Source organism: Crocodylus siamensis, chromosome 4 (genome assembly GCF_052110815.1).
Source record: "Crocodylus siamensis isolate JL-2025a chromosome 4, ASM5211081v1, whole genome shotgun sequence".
Taxonomy (NCBI): Eukaryota; Metazoa; Chordata; order Crocodylia; family Crocodylidae; genus Crocodylus; species Crocodylus siamensis.
In genome coordinates this window covers 92,806,863-92,828,118 of record NC_143398.1, presented here as the reverse complement: position 1 = coordinate 92,828,118, position 21,256 = coordinate 92,806,863, and the positions used below count along the sequence as shown (strand labels likewise).

Genomic DNA, 21,256 nt, shown 5'->3' with positions numbered 1-21,256 from the left:
CTCCCTCTGCACTGGCAAGTTGAATGCTAGGTACCTGCAGATCTAGGGCCAGAGCCAACAATCACCTGATTGTCAACTGTAGCCTCAACTTGTTACACATCCAATTTAAGACACCATATAAAAACAGCCATAGAAACATTCATTATATGTAGGACATTTTTATGGCTAGTTTGCCATGTTATGATGCCTTAAATTGGGTGCACATGTAGCACTCTTGCTATTTATACTGCAATTAACAAGTTCATTGCAGCATAAATGTAACATGTAGAGAGGGCCTCTCTCTCTCTCAGCTACACCTCCACAAACACATACGGTCCAATAATGTCTTAGATGTGAGGCCTTCTTGATATATTTGAATTAAATACATGAGGTCAGACTCTCAGCTGACATAAACTGCCATAACTCCATTGCGGTCTTTGTAGTTCAGCTCATTTCGATGGGAAGAGGATCCAATCCGGAAAGCTGGATTCTCAGCTGCCCTGAACTTGTGTGGGGGGGGAGAATGGTGTGTATAGAAAGCTTTTCCTTTCTACTGCTCTTCATCCAGGACTGGTTAGGTACCAGCTAAAACTGCAAACTTTGTGTCTACATTATTCTGGCTAGAACATTTTTGTAAGGACTAATGCAAATAGACTTTAAAACACAGTACATATGTGTACTTTGCCTGAGTTAACTTTGTTGTAGGAACTTTATATTTCACTCTCCAGACACTTGTATGCTTAAATTTAATTTTCCATTCAATTTGGGATTTGGGGTCTTTTGGGAGAGGGATTGGAAAGCGAGGTCGATTCTTTCTGCTTTGGGCTTTTTTTTTTTGGTATTTAACTTTCCTTTTTCAATTCTAAAAATTATAAGTTTACTAGTATTTTTCTTCCAATGCCTGACATGGCACAAACATGCAGGTAAGTATACATCACATACATATAAAAATATGACATACATTAAGCACCTTTTTAAATCATAATTTTAAGTAAACCCATAATGAAAGTGTGTACAGCTACACTTTTTTTCATAACTCCCAGCTATGCTCTTGCTGTACTCCTACACAACTGTATCCTACTTAAAGAATCCCAAATAAACAGCTCCTTTTAGAGAATTTCAATAAGGAAACATCTGTGACAAACAGGGTAGCACTACCTGCAACAGACTTATCAGCAGAGGTGCATACATCGGTCTGATATCGGATTGGTACCGATATGAAGAAAATTGGCTATATCGGCCCTATGGGGCTGGTAATTCAGCCGATAAATGCCTGTGCTGCGCGTAGCCGCAACGCAGCCTGGAGCAGAGCCCACAGCGTGGAAAGCTGCCTCCAGCTGGTAAGTCGGAGGGGTAGGAGGGGGCAGATCGACGCTTTCCGTGGTGAGGGGGCAGGGGCAGGGCCAGGGGCAGGCGCTGCCCAGCCGGGGCGGGGAGCGCGGGATGGAGCTGCGACCCATGGGGTGGGGGCAACTCCTGCTTCTGCTTGCACCCCAGGTGGGTGGGGGGGGCGTGTGTCCCCCGGATCCGCGCGGTGCGGGAAGGGCGGCAGCTGCGGGATGGAGCCAGAGCCGGAGCTGGTGCTGCACGGCTCTTCTCACCGGGGGCTGGGCTTGAAGCCGGCTCCGGCGGCGATGGCAGGAGGCTGCAGCCACCCCAAACTTCACCGCACTTCGATTCCCAGCCCCGTGCTGCAGCCTCCCGCCTGGCGCAATCCCGGCTTTTCCCAGCGCTTGGGCGGAGGCCGCGCGTTCAGCCAGGGCTGCGCCGGCGGGAGCGCGGTGCTGAGAGCGGAGCCGCAGCAACATCTGGGGTGGCTGCAACCTCCTCCCAGCGCCGCCGGGGCCCGCGTCCAGCCCCGCTCCGGCTCCGGCTCCACCCTGCGCTGGCCTCCTGCCCCGTGGCATGCAAATCTGGGGGCACATGCCCACCCCCCGCCCTCCCGGGTTGCAAGCAGCAGCAGGAGCCGCCCCCGCCCACAAGCCGTGGCTCCATTCCCCCCTGGCTGGGCAGCGCCTGCCCCTCACCTCCCTTCCTTCCACCGCACCGGACCTACCACCTGGAGGCGGCTGGATCAGAGATCAGTATCGGCCCCCAAAATCTCTGTTGGTGCACCCCTACTTATCAGTCCACCTGTTGCATGCTTTTGGATTTGTGCATTTTCAGATGTTGAACACGACTTATGTTAGAGAGGAAACATGCTGTCTTTTTCATGTTTGAGATTATAATTTAACTCAAAATACATGTCCAATACTTTTCCAAGGGACTGGCTCAATGTCAGAATTCCTTAGCTATAGAACTTGGTTTACACCTTTGATATCCTCAGTGCAATATTAATCAACCTAACTTCCTCCACTCCTTTTATACCAGAGTACCTAATACTGATGGTGAGGAGCCAACATCTTTAGCAAGGGCCTAATCCAAAATTCATTGTAGTCAAACAGAAAGATTCTATTTGATTTCCACAGATTATTGATAAAACTCCTAGTGACTAACATACTGTTTTAAGGTAAGATCTGGTGTTATGATAGTTAAAATACCAGTAGCTGCATTCTGTTAGGTTTAACATTCAGGTAACGTTCAAGGAGGACAGTCAGACTTGCAGAACTATGTTCCTGACCAGAATGTGTAGAATCTTGAATGCTCATACAGAGGCAACATTTGGCTTCTCTCACTCTGGCTCTCTCTCTGTTTCTACTGCCACTCATCACTGTAGCATCTTCTATGGAAGATCAATAGCATTAGCAACATCCCTTATCAAGTTTATAGGTCCAGCTCTTTCTCCTTTCAAGGTTGAAGCTCAGCTTATTACTGGGTTTTTGGTTTTGTTTGTTTTGTAGCTGTAGTATTTTGCTTTTTTTTGGGTCAAAGTCTTTAAGGGCAGAAAAATGTGACTTTAGCTTTTAAGGAGACACACTATAACTGCAGAGTAATTAGTTCATCTCTCTTGGAAGGATGAGTCTGTGTTGATCCTCCCAGGTTTTATACCGTGGCACCAGAGAGATTAGGTATGTCAAAACTGATGTTTACACCATGAAACCATCCCCCCATTAAATCATCGCTTTGGTTGTGTTTGTTTTGATTTTGCAGAGCTCCTTTTGACCATGGTTATATATACATCAATCAATTACATTATAAAAAAAGTAGTCAAGCAACTTTACTGTATTTCTTGTCTATCACAGTGAAAAGGTTACACAGTATAACACATACCATGTGGAAGATGCCTGCTGCCTTGACAGGTTTAAATCCAGAGACAGGTACACAGTGATCAGCATGGCCATTACAGAAGCAACTGCCCTTCACGATAAAATCAGAGATTGCATAGTGCATGAACCGTTGGGGCTTTGCCTTCAGGTCAATGTCCTCACACGGGCAGGCCTGTCGCTTAAGCAGCCGAACTCGAAGGTTGGTGATCTTCAGCTGTGCCTGAGCTTCAGTGCTGTAAGGATCTTCAGCTGAATAAGGTGGTGACAGAGCTCGGTAAATAACCTGAGCAAAGAAATGAAAGAAAATAAACTCATATCAGAGAGCTAAGGGTGTGAACAGGAGTCCGGTTGAATGCTTTCAGGATACTGTCTGCAAACAATGTGCTCCTAGGTCAGAATGCCTAAGGTTTGATTTATGGTGCTGCCTGCAACATCTGGAATTGACATGCCAGTAAGCCATGATGAGATTTTAGAGCTTGATCACACCTGGGGAAGAGCAGCACTCTGTTCTGTTGCTGAACAGCTGTCTCCTGTGATACACAAAGGGAAGAAATGAGTCAAATAGTCAGATTTCTGTTGATGTTGCTGTCCTGTATATAGAGTGTGTGGACACACACTACACATGCACAAATTTAGATTTACCCAAGAACAACATTCTTTTTCTCTTATTAAGTCAGGATCTGATGCTGAAGATGTGTAGGGTCACATCATTGTACCACTGACCACCTGGCATCAGACTCATTCTTGTGCATAGTCTTACTGAAGTCTGTATGCTCACTAAGAATGTTGTAGGGCTGTCCGCCTTGACTGTCCTATTGTAGAAAGTGGGCATTTTGCAAGAATGGGCTCTAAAGGATGTGCAATATTTATTAGAACTCAATGTACATTTTTGCAAATAAAGCCCAAATTTGTAAATATTTAGCTTACACCACCCCCATGCTACTTCCTACTGTAAAAGTAATTAAATACAATGAATAATGACACCCAGCTGATAGTCCAGAAGACTGAGATAAGAAAGAAAGAAAGAACGAATGAACAACTCGGGGCTTTTTAAGTTTAAACACATACTTACCACTCAGTCAGTATTTTAACTTGAGTAGGACTAAATAAGCAAATATTGGTTTGAACCGAAAATTGAAAGCACTGTATAAAAATAACTAATTTTCTTTAAAAGGTTTATTTTGAATTTGTTAACATAGTTGCCTTTATAGTGTGATACTATAAACAGCACACATACAGTACATTTATTAATATCCACTATACTAGACCATATTATAATGCAATACAAAGTATATTATTGCTGCTATGCCACACTTTGTACTATAAGTAAATTTATAAATAGTTTAACAAGGTTAATACATTATATTATTCTTAAACTGATAAATATTATATTTAAAATAATATTGTTAAATAAAAGTTGTAAGTTGTTTTAGAGTCTCATTGAGTTCAATAGGTAAATACATTGCTTATATTTGCTGGTTGAAAACAGCTATAAACTTTTCATTGTGTTGATAACCAGCTATAAATATATGACAAGTCAATCATTTTATTATCCTTCTGTAAACTATTTACAAATGTAGCCTTAATATAAAGTGGGACCATCATCATGATTATTTATTCGACACTAAATAAGTGACAGTATGCCTGAGACCAGGCAAGGAACACCACCAGGTATCTCCTGACCCAAGGATCTTATCACAAGCACTGATACCACCTATCAATAATACCTGAGTGTGCTCTTCTGTCCTGTCGGACCTCCACTATGGTTCACGGAGCTCTACATGGCTATAAGAGGTGACCTACATATCAGATATTGAAGGCCTAAATTAGATGGATGCAGAGAAAGTATCACACAGGGAAATTCAGAAGTGGGGGAAGCCTCTTGTTCTTTAATATTAGCATCAAAAAGGGCTGAAATGTAGCCTTCTGGTTAACCACACGGAATCAAGTGATTTAGTCTCTTTTCCTAGCTGTGTCACCAGCTTCCTGTGTGGCTCTGGGCAAGAAAGCACAGCTCTCTACACCTCTATTTCTCCATCAGCACAATGAGGTTAGTCAAAATGTGCTCAGTGCAGGTGTTGCTTAAATCTGTTACTGTTTATAAAGCAGCTAGTGATGCCTGGGCAGAGGGTGCCAAGAGTATGATGTACTATTTCCCAGCAACAGGGGAGCTCAGGAAGAGGAAACTAGGAGAAAGTGGATGAAGACAACAAGATTCAGATGGTAAGCAAGGTGAATTCATCTAGCTGAAACACTTGAGGTAAAGTCAAACATTAATTTGTTCTAAGTCCTTGGTTCTTGCTTGATCTTCTTCTTCCTTGGTCCCCTGTCTTTTCTCCCTGGGCTTCATTCTTGAGGAGTAACTACACAGCTAGCTAAGGGCTGCCTAGATGATCTGTTTTTTTTACTACTGTTCTAGTCACTTAGGATTTCAGTGTGATTTTAACAGAATACATATACCTTGGAGCTAACACAGGGTCTTGATACTGCCAGTATGTCCACTGCTGGCTTGCCTCTCTTGGTTGCCATTTCTCCCATTCCCTGAGTCCTGGCTGAGCTCCTGGCTACTGTCCAGAACTGCCAAGTTCCAGCCAGGGGAAACTTGGTAAAAGGATGGACGGAGATTTAGAGCTCTTTACATTTCTGAGCTGAATGATGGCAGTGTTCTTTGTATGTTTTGTCAGCATGCCAACCATGACAGCAACCAGTGTGCTGGTGACAGCAATGATTGGACAGCCTTGTGTCTGACATAACATCAGAAAGCATATAATGGCACAGTCCCAGGCTTTGACAACTGCAAAGTAAACAAAGCTGCATGGGCTTCAGAATTGGTTTATGTCCATGATACATTTGTGCTAAGATGCATCCATTATGCAATCAATAGCTTTAAAGATATTTAAAGAAACTACTTATTTTACCTAAAAGGCCAAAAGAAAGGGACAAGTTTAGGTTGGAAAAGGCCGTGAAAGGACAAAACTGAAGGGGTGTCTTCACTATGAGTAAAAGCTTTTGACGAGGGATATCAATAATTAGTAACAGGTTTCAAAGGGCCTTTGTCTCTCTTTCAATAGCACACAAAATCTTTCATGCTTCTCCAGAAAAAAGGCAGGTATGAACAAAAACCTAAATAAATTCCAATACTCAAACCTGTACACATCCCCGAGTTCCCACCCTCACATTTAAAGCTATTACAATTCTGACCACAAAAACTCTTTAGTGGCTTGCTGAACATGAGATGACTTCATGTGTAGAAAGAAAAAAACTGTCTGGACAACATCCAGATTCTAGACATTCAATTTCCTGTTAGTGGAGATGATGGAAAATGCAGGTTAAAATTTTTCATTAAAAACTAGCACTTTGGGTTCCTTATGATTATACAAATTGTATCTTAAAGAATCCTTTGTTCTTTCTGGTTCAAATTAAAATAAGGAAGGAAAAATGAACAATTTGTACAATTCATTGCTTATAGACTTCCCATATTTTTCAGTTATGTTTGCCTGTGAATCCCAGTTTAAACCAAGCATGTGACCAATATCTACAATTATCATTCTGACAGTGAGTGGAACAAAAAAATCCTCTCATTTTGAGCATTTACAACGTAAGGGTGAAATCACTACCTTCCCCCACTACTAATATCAATAGCAATTCTTTTCAGTGGAGCTGATATTTCAAGTCAGTTCCTAAAATGTTACAACATTTATTTTCATACTTACAAGAAAGTATTGATCCTAAATGGGATTCCCTCTTTGTAATTCCCAGTAGACCATCAGGACCAGTTTTATCAATACAGTATGGCTGCTTTGAGCTGCTCCAGTGACTCAAAATACCCATGAACTTGGCTAACTGGCCAAATGTATCTGGTTTATGACTGCATATGCAGAAACATAGGGGGAGCACACTAATAAAACTGATCTTAAAAGTTTTAATGTAATAAGAACCCACAATATTACATTAATTTTAATAAAGCATAGCATACTAATCCAAATAAACAAAACACAAGTTACCATGTAAATAGCAATCCTCAGCTCTGTTCTAGATAACTGAGTTGCTGTTTCTTAACAACAGGGATGCATTTCTTTGCTAGATTTTTATATCTCGTTGTTAAACTTATTGACTTATGCCATCACTTCTCCACAATAAACTTAGCATATCAGTCCATCTTATTCATGTATAATTAGCTGTCATAATTACAGAGCCTTTGCCTCTTTTTCCTTCCTCTGATCTCTCTGAACACCTCACCACAGATGTCATATCTCATGCTTTTGCCTCTCCTGTGATTGAATGTCATACTCCTAGACTGGGCTCAGGGCTGCAGTCCCCTGTGTATTGGCCTTGCTTACCCAGCAGGTCCAACCACATTCATATGTGAGGTTCTTCTTTTTAGGAGCATGTGACCAATGTTGACTATGGTGCTTAGACAGCCTCTTCACACCAAGTATCATATAATTTCAACAGAACAAAGGGGGAAAATCATTTAACAGGATTCCGTGCACAAAATCTATGAACAGGTCTAGCTTACCTACTGCTGCATCATCACTTGATAATAGTCTAAGCAGGCTGAGTTTCTTCAGACCCTCTCTGCTCAGTGCTTGTCTCAATCTAAAAAGTTCCTCAGCAACAACAGCTCCTTTAAAACCATCTATGGCTCTTTTTTGTTCTTGTCAGTTCCTCCAAGCACTTGCCCTGCTAATCCAAATTGCATTGGTAGGCTTCATGGAAGATTAAATTAACTAGTGTGTCTACCTGTTCCATAACAGCACCCTCATGTTTATCATGGAGACACTTATCTTCAGCCATTGTTTCCCATTTTTTGTCCTATTGATTTAATCCAGTATAGTCATGCAGCAAATATTCCAATTGCCAGGTCAGCATACACTATTCAGAAATTATCCCAGAGCAGCTCCATCTCTCTCATACTAGCTGTAGCTGACTCAGGCCAGCACATTTCAGTTTTTGACCATGAAGATGCCCAAACTTCCAGATACGAAAAAGGAGCACCAGGGTCTCTCTCAGTCTCTCATTCCAATTCCTGTAAAGTTAATCATCCTTCCAAATTAGTGGAAAGGATTCTGGCAAGGAGCTTTCACTAATGGTTACTTAAATGAGAAAAGATATCTTAAAGGGACATATCCACAGTGGATGATTCTCTTTGTGCTAGCTATTTCATTCTTATCCATGTTCTTCACTAGAAGAACAGTCCTATTGGGTTAAGTGGCAATTCCTCATAAACTACTACTCCGTTGTGAATAAGGATAGTGGAACCTGGCCCTTCATATATAGATTCCAGCTGATGATCCTACCCTAAGGAAAAGAATGGGAGCAAGAAGCAGCTGAGTTTCAGCTCCCTGATACACTTCAGTAGCACTCCAAAATCACAAATTTTTGGTTTCCAGCCAAAATATTTGTCTTTTTGCTGAAATATTTTGGACATTCAGTTTTTAGACAAAAAATAAAAAATTTCCACAGAAAGCAGGCATGTGTAATGAATCATTTTTTGTTAGACAAAAAATGAAGTTTCATTTAAAGGCCTCCTTCCCTCCCCTCCGATTTAACAGAAAAAAATTAACCAATCTTATTTGCAACCAGTCACATACTTGTAAAAATATGTAACAAATATAATTTCCTTCAGATGTTTATCATGATCTAAGGATGATTTCATTTTTTTTTTGTAAAGCAGGAAGACTTAGCTATTTTTAGTTCTACAGAAGTCACAAGGTAGTCAAATAAATAAAACAATACCTATGGGTATGCTGGACTCAAGTACCCTGCTTGCATCATAAGTAGTTTAGTTTAATAATATATAAAATCTCCTTGCTTCACGAGTGTATATTTGTAATGAAAGGGCAGCTTTATATCTATCAGTGGGAATGAAAATGGTAATGACTGTTACTGAGAATATAATAGTCTCTGAAGTCAAAGTTGCCTAAGAAAGTCAACAAAAACAGTGAAAGATTTATGGCTAGAAAAGCCCTCCATATAGATGTATTCAGACCACCACAGCTTCCATTTACTTGAGCCCTGGGGCCTGATTCTTCTGAGTAAAACCAATGTGAGGTCCTGAAGTGGAAAAATGGGGACACAAGAGTTTTGGGCAATATATGTGCTGTCTCAGTATTCATAAGTCTAAGACAAGCCATCTCTTAGGGCACTTCCAAACCACACAGTTCATCCTGCATAAACACACACCAGAGAGAGAAACTATACACAAGCATAAAGAGAGGGAGAGCACACTACCATTGGAAAAGGAACAGCCTAGGGCCAGTATTATGTAATTTGTTTTTTACTACATAGTATACAATAATCATGCTGTAATTTTAGATATAAATTCTTTAATCTACTAAAGATCTTCCCAGTTGGATCCTTGACATTTAATACAGCTTAGTCTCGTTTTATTTTTGTTGGCATTTTTATTCCATTTTATGCATCTCATCTGAATGTGGAAAAAAATCTCCAAAGGAAAAACAATGCAAGATTTTCTATTTTCTCAGGAGAGAGAGACAGAAAGAAGAATTAAGACACATAACTAGACAAATGTGAGAGAATACGACACGCAACCAATTTTAATAATAATTGCAACATTTGCATTAGAGGCCTATAGGTTTTATTGGTATCCAAGCTCTGGTATAATTTATTGTATCCATCCGCCGTAAAGCTGGCAAGTCAGTCAGCAACACAGAAGTCCTTGACTTCAGAAAAGCCGACTTTGACAAGCTCAAGAGGCTAGTCGGTCAGGCCCTCAGGGACCATGACCCCAGGGAGTTCAAGAAGAGTGGCTGCTTCTCAAAGAAGTGATCCTCAGTGCACAAGCTAAATCTATTCCAACACGGAGGAAAGGCAGTAAGAAGGCACAGCAGCCCCCCTGGCTCTCCAGAGACCTAGCGGACCTACTGTGGCTAAAAAGGAAAGCCTACAAAGGATGGAGGACGGGATTCACCTCCAAGGAGGATTACTCCGCACTGGTCCGGTCCTGCAGGGAGCAAACCAGGAAAGCCAAGGCTGCAACCGAACTCCAACTAGCTTCAGGCATCAAGGACAACAAAAAGTCCTTTTTCAGGTATGTGGGGAGCCAGAGGAAAAGCAAGGGCAATGTTGGACCCCTGCTAAACCAGATGGGGCAACTGACAACTGACGCCCAGGAAAAAGCCAACCTATTAAATAGGTACTTTGCATCAGTCTTTCATCAGTCACATGGGATGCCCATGCCTGCTATGGGACAGGAGATCCGGGTGATGGGGATCCCCTACCCTCCATCAATGCTGACCTTGTGAAGGAACACCTTGAGAAGCTGGATACCTTCAAGTCAGCTGGCCCTGACAACCTACACCCCAGGGTACTCAAGGAGCTGGCGAGTGTCATAGCCCAGCCCCGGCACGGGTCTTTGAAAACTCCTGGCGCTCTGGTGTAGTGCCCGAAGACTGGAAGAAGGCTAATGTGGTGCCAATCTTCAAGAAAGGGAGGAGAGTGGATCCGGCTAACTACAGGCCCATTAGCCTGACTTCTATCCTGGGGAGGATCTTAGAAAAGTTTATTAAGGAGGCCATCCTTGAGGGACTGGCCCAGGCTAACATCGTAAGGGATAGCCAGCACGGGTTTGTTGCGGGTAGGTCTGGTTTGACCAATCTCATTTCCTTCTATGACCAGGTGACCTATCACCTGGACAAGGGAGAAGAGATTGATGTCATATATCTTGACTTCAGAAAAGCTTTTGATCTGGTATCCCATGATCACCTCTTGGCCAAACGGGCCAGTTGTGGCCTTGGCTCCACCACGATCCGCTGGCTGGGAAATTGGCTCCGCGGTCGGACCCAGAGGGTTGTGATTGATGGCAGTCAATCATCATGGTGCCCTGTAACCAGTGGAGTCCCTCAAGGCTCTGTCCTGGGACCCATACTGTTCAACATCTTCATTAATGATGTGGACATTGGAGTTAGGAGTGGACTGGCCAAGTTCGCCGATGACACCAAACTTTGGGGCAAAGCATCCATGCCAGAAGATAGGCGGGTGATCCAGGCTGACCTGGACAAGCTCAGCAAATGGGCAGACGAGAACCTCATGGTGTTTAACACCGAAAAATGCAAGGTTCTCCACCTTGGGAGGAAAAATCTGCAGCACCCTTATAGGCTCGGCAGTGCTACGTTGGTTAGCACTACAGAAGAAAGAGACTTGGGGTTCATCATTGACCACAAGACGAACATGAGCCTGCAATGCGATGCTGCGGCTAGTAAAGCGACCAAAATGCTGGCGTGCATCCATAGATGCTTCTCGAGCAAATCCCGGGACGTCATTCTCCCCTTGTACTCGGCCTTGGTGAGGCCGCAGCTGGAGTACTGCGTCCAGTTTTGGGCTCCGCAATTCAAAAAGGATGTGGAGAAGCTTGAGAGAGTCCAGAGGAGATCCACGCGCATGATCAGAGGTCAGGAAAACAGATCTTACGATGACAGGCTGAGCGCCATGGGACTCTTTAGCCTGGAAAAGCGCAGGCTCAGGGGTGATCTGATGGCCACCTATAAGTTTATCAGGCGTGACCACCAGGATCTGGGGGAACATCTGTTCACCAGAGCGCCCCAAGGGATGACGAGGTCGAATGGTCACAAACTCCTGCAAGACCGTTTCAGGCTGGACATAAGGAAGAATTTCTTTACTGTCCGAGCCCCCAAGGTCTGGAACACTCTGCCAGCGGAGGTGGTTCAAGCGCCTGCATTGAACACCTTCAAGAGTAAATTGGATGCTTATCTTGCTGGGATCCTATGACCCCAGCTGACTTCCTGCCCTTTGGGCAGGGGGCTGGACTCGATGATCTCCCGAGGTCCCTTCCAGCCCTAATGTCTATGAAATCTATGAAATCTATGAAAGTATGGTTGTGACATCTCTCCCTCAATTAAAGTGTCTGTAACTCTTTGAAAATGTTAAACACTGAAGCCGAGATGAAGAATCGCCAGAGCACAGATGACAGAGAAGGAGGACTCTTTCCCCAGGCCGCAGCAGTGAAGCTGCAGGTAAAACCTGTCTATATCTGTGAATTTTAATACAGTTCAGATGCATTTTGCAGGTGCACAAAACTGTGAAGCCAAGGCTAAGTCTGCACTTCAGAGCAAATGCTTTGCACTTCAGCCCTGGACTTATTGTCCTCCTGGCCTGCTCCAGCACGTCTGCAGTGTACCATGGTTGCACCCCAGCATCTCTTCACTCCTTCCTCAGCAGGCCAGATACAGACATTACACTTCTATTGGTATAAGTGATTGGAAACCAGTCTAAACCTGTAACAGACCATAAGTTTGCTGCACACAGACTGGCTTAAAAATGTCAGAACCCTGTCTGAGATAGGCAGCCTGCATACCCTCCCCCTCCCCAAAGGGTGAATGTGTGTTCTGTTCACTACCAATCTAAACTATGCTGCTTACAAAAATCCACAAAACTTACATTGATTCCATCTTAGGCTTTTTGAATGGTCTGTACCTAGCCCAGAACAGCTACATCTTGCCTATAATTAAAGTCCTCCACACAAGTGGCAGATTTTATCCAGTTTAGGCTATTCTATTTAGACACTCTAAATATGTAGAATGGCTATATCTGGGTACATCTACACATGCATGTTTACTGTGCAGTACGGACATGTGTCTACACATGCATACCTGTACTGCACCACAAATATGGCAGCTTACACTTGATTTGAATGTAAATTTGATGCCTGCATCATGCAGGCATCAATTTTACACTTGATTAGTTACTGCTCAGTAACGCATGTGTAAACATCCCTTACTGAGCAGTAACACTGCGTGCATGGACTGACTTAAGACTGAGATTTAGTTCCAAGTCAGACCCCACACAGCATTAATGGGCTTTAACACCTGCATGTGTAGATGCCTGCCTATTCCTGCTTACTGCATGGTAAATTTTAAGGCAGTGTAAACGCATGTGTAGACATGCCCTCTGTATCCTACTCTATAGCAATGTGTTTTCTCCCCACATATTTCTCACTGCTGCTTCTATCTACTGTTGCTTCAAAAGGAACACTGATGTACACAAGGGTACCTGAAGGTACCAGTATTTTAAATTTAACACTGGAAAGATCTACTCATAGTAGATCTAGACGATGAAATGTTTAAAGTGCCAGTAATCATTTGGGCCTCTCTCTACCCTAATGCTTCCCCCACAGTTAAGCTACAGGTACTGGTAGCAACAATAGGAAATGTATGGCAAAAATGCCTAGCCCAGCAGAGCTGAGCACTTCCACATGATCCAGAGTAAGTAATATTAGTAATGCATGGTTCTGCTCCTGAAAACTGTTCTCTTGGTCATAGGTGACTGGTGTCACCTTAGTCAGGGGGAACACATCCCCCCCAGCAATCAGTCAGCGATGGGGGGGGCATCCCCTTGTGGCCAACCTCATTGACCTGGGATCAGGGGGTATGGCTGATCACAAGGCGGCTGATTGCTGTGGCCACTTTGGGAAGTGGCTGCGGCGACTTCTGGGAGTGCCATGTCTCTCCTGCTCCCTGGCCGGCAGGAGAGCACCAGCGCTCCTGCCTGTTCCACCTGCCCATCACCTAAGCAGTGAGTGTGGCCAGTCAGGGGGGTGCACCAGCACTCTCAGGGGGTGCACATGCACCCCCTATGCATCACCACTGCTCTTGGTTCTCTGCACTCTTTTCTCCAACATGCTGGTTCTGACTTTCATGCTAATCTCACCACTGTCTTACCCTCATTTCCTTGGTCTTTGCAAGTGTGCATATGTGCACTGGCCACCAACTCCACCTGGAATAGCGGGTGTTCAAAGCTCTGGACACCTGCCCTGCTGCTGCAGACTTACCGACACCACTGTCTCTTTACCCCCAAGCTTTGCTTCCAAAAGAAGTGTAGGTTTTCCTGTAGGCATTACCCATGGTGGCAACTGCTTTCAATCTTTTTTTCTTTTACTCGAAAAGCTTAAATGGAAGATTTTATTGTCCCAATTAAGCTCCCTTTATAAAGAGATGTAAAAAGTTAAAAGGAAACATCTCCCTGGGCGAGTGTTATGGAAACTCACAGCTGGCAATTAGGTTCACTTGTAGAAATGGTAATTTTTGCACTGCAACATGTATGCCCACTAGGGCTTTGAATAAATGCAAACCTGCAGCAGGGTCTGCTTTCAGCTTCTGAGAAACTAGACTGGGAGCAATACTACTGTGACTAGTAATAGTACTAAAATGTTTTACTTATATAGAAAGTAAAATATAATATGTATTGACCATGGTGGGGAAGCTCCCCCTTCCCCACAACTAAAATGTACATTAGTTTCACACCTGTGCTACTTGTTTAGATTTCATATAGCCTTACGGTGGAATTTGTTCCCATGTTCATCTCCCTGCACCTGTTTTTTGAGGGTAATTAAATATTAAGACCTAACGGTACATTAAAGAAAAACAAAAGTAAAAATGTACTGTTGTAAATGTGAGGGCAGGAAACCTCCAAGTAATTGATAAATGAGACTGCTCTGCTCTGGCACCATCAGGAGCTGACTTATCTCCACATTCATAAAATACAAACTTGGAACACTTAGGTGACTGGGCAAAGGGCATACTTAGCAGCAAGCATATGAGAGTCTCAGTCATGCAGAATCAAGACAGTCAAGTCAGTCAAGGCAGCAGATATCCTGACGCTATCAACTACATGACTTCCAAGCTTTGCTGCATCCTACTTGTCAGGGGCCAGACAGCCACTATAGTCATTATAAATAAGAATTTAAGAACATAGGAACTTTAGACTGGAAAGGGCCTCCTGGACCATCCCTGTGGCATGGAAAGTGCTTGTCCAAAAGGTCCACAAGGAATCCTTAGTCTGGACTCTCTTGCACACCACAGCCACAGTATTAATAGCCCTACAACATATCCTAGGTAAAGAGCATGGGGGACAAGAGTGCCACTGATGCCTTACCACTGCAGTGATAGGAAGTTACTCAAGCTAAATCAGTGGTTCTTAAACCTTTTAGACTCAAGGGACCCCTCTAATATTTCTGAATTTGGTGGCACTCCATTCAAGAACTGCTGTTCTAAAGCCTCAGCGTACTTAATTTTACCTCCAGGTTGTCACACCACCGGCCCCAGCTGGAATTGTCCCATGCACCCATTTCCAGGAAGGGCTTGCAGAGCTGGACTGGGAAGCAGGTGAGGTAGGAGTAGACACTCTTGCCTACTTTATCTGTTAATTTAATCCAGTGGTTCTCAACCAGGGTGCCATGATACCAGTGCCACCACAGCAGCCAGGTGAATCTATGCTGCATGCCTCTGTTTCCAGGAGCTGAAGTGGGAAGCAGCTGAGCCAACAGTGAGTATTCCTGCCTACATTAATTTTATCATAACTAGAAAAAAAGACCAGTACAGGAGTGTCAAATTCATCCGGTCCATGGGGGCTCAGTGGTTCTCAAATGGGATGCCACCAAATTCAGAAAAATTATGGGAGGAGTGCCTAGACTCTAAAAGGTTTAGGAGCCATTGACTGGCCTGGGGCTCATCCATGGGCCATATGAATGGTGCAGGGCCAACCCTGCAAGCTGGATTGGACCCAAAGACCCCCCTGCCCCATCCCTGCATGCCAGATTCAGCTCCTGCAGTGCCTGCTCTGGCACTGTGCTGCATGCAGCACCCACTATGGCCGGATCAGGATACAAGTGGCACGTGGCATCCAAGCCACCAGATCCAGCCTGGGTCCCAGGGGGACTACAGCAGGTGTTATGTGTTGTACAGTCCTGGACTGGCCAGAATGGATGCCAGATCTGGCACATGGGGGACACATGGAACCCTTCACTTCCCCACCATCCACTGCAACAAGCTGGATCCAGTGCCTGCTCTGCCCATTCCACGATCTCTGCTGCATGTGGCACTTGCCCCAGTCTGGCCAGAGCAGGCACTGTGTGCAGCTCATGTCCAAAACTGGCCAGAGCAGGTATTGTAGGCACTGGATCCGGTATGCAGGTGAAGGACCTGGACTGGGGACTGACTGATGGGCTCCATGGGCAGGATCTGGCCTGTGGGCCATATCTTTGACACCTATGCTCTAATACATTAGTCACATTATTCTGTTCAACGTATAAACTGATTCTATTCTGTAGAGAAGCTTTTACTGTTCTCATCACTGCAGTATCTAAGCCCAGATCCATAAAGATATTTAGGTACTTAAACTCTTAGCACTGAAATACCTGTAGCATATCCCACTCAGCAATTAACTTTTCTTTGCAAGTATCAAAGGTTTTTGTGTATTACTTGGCACACTGCCCCTCACCAACCTTAAATACAGCTAAAGAGAAACTTATGAAATAAACCAGCATGCCTTGGGTAAAAAGAGATGCCTTGGCAGAAATTGTAAATGATTAACAAGGTGGTGGAAGTTTATAGAGCTTAAAGTGAGCAGGTATTGCTCACAGACTTCTTCTAATATGAGGTTTATTTATCTGCCTGTCAGATGGAATACACTGTGTGGAGCAGATGCCCTTTGCATACTCATGTTGTGCATTTCAGTATTATTAGTGGGAGATCAAAACAATCAAGAACAAAGTTGAAGACCAACCATTAGTGATGACAAAAGGGAATTTGCTGTGGACAACCAGGGCAGTTAATTGAAAACCATTACAAAGACACCATAGAGATGATACATTTTTAAAGACATCATGACAGATGGCCGCTCAATAAATGTGTGACAAAGAACACCATTTAGACAACATTTACATGTGCCCTGCCAATGCCCTTCTGTAACCTTTATAAAAATGTAAGGCAAATTAGTAGGGCTGTGCAAAGCTTCGGTTGCTGATTTGATTCAGAGGAGATTCAGCCCTTTTGGCAGCCAAACCTCTGAATCCAAATTGAATTGGGAGACCAATTAAAAGGCCCAAATAGATTAAAAGCCTCCTAATTGATTCAGAAAAGATTTGGAGATTCAGGCAGTCCCCACTCACCACCTCAGGGAGCTGGACCCGGGCTCCATGCTAGTAAGTAGGGAGCAGTGGGGCGCTGAGGAGAGGGAAAGGGACCATGGGGGGGACCCCCATCATGCCCCATTCCCTGCCTGCTCCCCTAGTCCTCCAACCCCTGCTTGCTCTCCCAGCCCTTTCAATGGCTGTCCCCTCTGGCCCCAGGGTCCCAGCATTTAAGAAAAAAAAAAAAAAAGCAAAAAAAAAAGCCCCACACTCACTGGCAGTAGCAGCTGCCACTGGGGTCAGTGGGGCCTCCTGGCCGGGAAGTAGGGGGTGGGGGGTCTGGAGGAGGGGGGAGGGGACCACGGGGCAACCCATGCCAGCCCCATCCCCCGTCCACTCCCCAATCCCCCCAGATTGCTGCTTCACCCAACTCCATCCCCCTGCCTGCCCCCCTGATCACTGCCCCATCTGGCCCCATTCCTTGCCTGCCCCCCAAGCCTCCCCCCCCACACTAGCCCCAGAAAGTAAAAAAAAAAAAAAAAAAAAAAAAAGCCCCACGCTCACCAGCAGTAGCAGCTGCCGTTGGGGTCACAGAGGCCTCATGGCAGAGTCCCCTGCACAGCATGGGGCACCGGGGACTGGCCCTGGCCACCTGGCACCTGTACTGCCACTGCCCCATTGTACGGGTGCAGCATGGGTCAGCAGGGTGCTGTGTGGCTCTGCTCAGTGTTGGGCAGCTGAGGCCACTCAGGCTTAGCAGTACTGAGCCCCGGGTGACAGCTGCAGTGATGGGGAAAGACTTGGAGTGGGCACCCATTGGGGGGACTCTGGGAGCAGGCAGGGAATGGGGCCAGAGGCCCATGGTCCCCTCCCCAGTCCTCCAGCCCCCCACCCCTTACTTACCGCACGGAGCCCAGGTCCAGCTCCCTGCGACTGGCATGCTGCTTTCCCTGCAGACAGGCAGTGTGCTTCAGCACCAGAGCTAAGGCCAGCCATAGAGCCACTCTGGCTGGCTACCAGAGCATCTCTGTGGAACACCCATGTCTCTGGTTGCTTCAGGGCATGGCCCAGGCCCCAGCCCCACTTTTTTCCCCTTGGGGTATTTTTTGACCCCTGGATATCCAGGGTTCTAATTCTGTCCCCATGCTGCAAACAGGGATGGTTTTTTTTGTTCCCGCATGTGCCTCTTGCAGCAACTCAAAGGGCTTTGAGTTGCTGCAAGAGGCACATGTGAGCTCATCTGGATGTGCCCAGTGGGTGTTTGCATAAGTAAGCCAACAGTTAAATAGGAAAAAAACTCTATACAAGACCCTCAGGATTTCCTTAGAAACCCTACCTTGTTGTCTGCCTGGAAATGTTTGAGAAGGATAAAATTTATGTTTCTTGATAATTTTGCTAATAATCAGATGACCCAGCTTCTTTTATGTCTGCCTTTCAAGATCATTCTGATGTAACATCACGAGAATAAGATCTTTGTTAGTTCCAAATTACTGGATTTGTTCACTTCATATTAACTAGTCACTATTCCTTGAACAAGTGTCGTAAGCAAGATTTTCTTTGTATATTTTCTTTCCTACTACCAGGCCCTTCTCCCCTGGGATCCAGAGGGTAGACCACGGTCTCCCTCCAGGACAAGGAAGGACTCGGGGACCTCCCATTCTGTCCACCCAAGGGGATGGACCAAGGTGGTCAAGGGCCCCAAGGCCTGCCACACAAAGACCCCTGCCCCGCTGGAGCTATGCAACAGGTACAAACCTCTTGCAGCCCCAGCAGAACCTGCTAAGTTGCCAGCTTGCACAGGCAACACGGGCACTACTGTAGCTACTGCCCCGCTTTCCCCTAGACAAAACACAAAAAGTGTTTGTTGTAGGAGACTCCATCTTGAGGGGAACTGAGGAGGCAATCTGCCACTCTGACCCCTTAGTCCGGAAAGTCTGCTGCTTCCCAGGAGCCTGCATCTGAGACATTGTGGAGAAGATCCCTAAACTCCTCCAGCCCACTGACCACTATCCCAAGCTCCTTATCCATGTGGGCACCAATGACACGGCTCGGAGCGCTCCCAGCCGGGTCATGAGGTGCTACAGGGATTTGCAAGCAGGGCTAAAGGGTCAGGGGGCACAGGTGGTGTTTTCTTCAGTCCTCCCAGTCTCGGGCTACGGGCTGAGGAAGGAGAAGAAGACTCAGGTAGTTAACCAAAGACTGCGGTGCCAGTGTCATTGAGAAGGCTTTGGCTTCCATGACCACAGTCCACTCTTCAGTGAGAGGCAGCGAGTAGCTGGGAAGGGACAGCCTCCACCTCTCTCCGCTGGGGAGGCAGCTCTTTTCAGCCAAACTGGCTGACCTGCTCCACTGGGCTTTAAACTAAGTCTGCTGGGGGATGGGAAGACTACTGCCACTGCTGGCCTGCTGAACAACCCTTGCAAAGCCAGCAGGCCAAGATGCTTAAAGGAGTCCACCCTTGCCCCAGCCCTGTATAATCTGTGGGCAAGGCAAAGGCCCCTCAAGGGGACACTTGGCTGCCTGTACTCAAATGTCAGGAGCTTGGGGAATAAACAGGAGGAACTTGTCCTCCTGCTTAATGCAAATAATTACATTGTCATAGGGATAACAGAGACCTGGTGGGACTCCACCCATGACTGGACCATGGGTATAGATGGCTATACCCTGTACAGGAGAGATCAAGGGGACAAAAGGGGCAGGAGCATAGCTCTCTATGTCAAGAAGAGCTATGCATCCCTGCAAGCGGATATTGGTGTCCAGGGTGGATGGCTGGAGATTCTCTGGATTAAAATCCATGGGAAACATGGCACAGGGGACAGGGTGGTAGGAGTCTACTAAAGACCTCCCACCCAAAGTCAAGAGCTTGACCAGGAGTTCACCAGGGAATTGGCTGACACTGCACGCTCCCAGTCCATGGTTGTCATGGGAGACTTCAACTACCCAGACATCCCGTGCGAAGAGCGCTCAGCTAAATCCGAGCAGTTGCAAAGCTTCCTCTCGTGCATGGATGACCTCTATCTGACACGAGGTCTACAGGCCAACAAGAGGTAAAGCTCTGCTCAACTTGGTACTGGCAACCAGGGATGACATAATCAGCGACCTAATGATCACTGGGAAGCTGGGCGACAGCGACCATGAGCTGATCACCTTCACCATCCACTGTAAAGCTAGAAAATTAGTCAGCAATACAGAAGTCCTTGACTTCAGGAAAGCTGACTTTGACAAGCTCAGGAGGCTTGTCGGTAAGGCCCTAAGGGACCACAACCCAAAGAGGAGGTGAGTTCAGGAAGAGTGGTTGCTCCTCAAGGGAGCAATCCTCAATGCACAAGCTTATTCTATTCCATCTTGGAGGAAAGGCAGCAAAAGGGCACAGAGCCCCCTTGGCTCTCCAGGGAACCAGTGGACCTCCTGAGACTAAAAAGAAAGGCCTACAAAGGATGGAGGATGGGATTTACTTCCAAGGAGGATTATTCTGCACTGGTCCGGTCCTGCAGGGAACAAACCCAGAAAGCCAAGGCTGCAATGGAACTCCAACTAGCTATAAGTATCAAGGATAATAAAAGGTCCTTTTTTAGATATGTGGGGAGCTGGAGGAAAAGCAAGGGCAACGTTGGACCCCTGCTAAATCAGATGGGACAACTGACAACCGACGCCCAGGAAAAAGACAACCTATTAAATGGGTACTTTGCATCAGTTTTTCACCAGTCCCACGGGACGTCTCTGTCAACTACAGAACAAGGAGGACAGAATCAGGGAGATTCCCTGCCCTTCATCAATGCTGACCTTGTGAAGGAACACCTTGAGAAGCTGTACACCTTTGAATCAGCTGGCCCTGACAATCTACACCCCAGGGTATTCAAGGAGCTGGCCTGAATCATAGCCCAGCCCCTGGCATGGATTTTCAAGAACTCCTGGTGCTCTGGTGAAGTACCTGAAGAGTGGAAGAAGGCCAATGTGGTGCCTATCTTCAAGAAAGGGGGGAAAGTGGATCTGGCAAAATATAGGCCCATCAGCCTGACCTCTATCCTGGGGAATGTCTTAGAAAAGATTATCAGAGAGGTCATTCTTAACAGACTGGCTGACAGCAACATCCTGAGGGATAGCCAGCATGGGTTTGTTCTGATTAAATCTTGCTTGACCAATCTCATTTCCATTTATGACCAGGTGACCTATCACCTGGACA

The 21,256-nt window shown here is 45.5% G+C and overlaps 1 protein-coding gene across 2 annotated transcripts in view; it reads right to left on the bottom strand.

The window, feature by feature from the left end:
- NTN4 (netrin 4) overlaps nt 1-21,256 on the bottom strand; it is an 86,058-nt gene that overhangs the window by 52,839 nt on the left and 11,963 nt on the right. For both annotated transcript variants that reach the window (XM_090042879.1, XM_090042880.1), the window contains one exon: nt 3,190-3,468. In XM_090042879.1, coding sequence (XP_089899005.1) covers nt 3,190-3,468 — 279 coding nt within the window. The remainder of the gene's footprint in view (nt 1-3,189; nt 3,469-21,256) is intronic.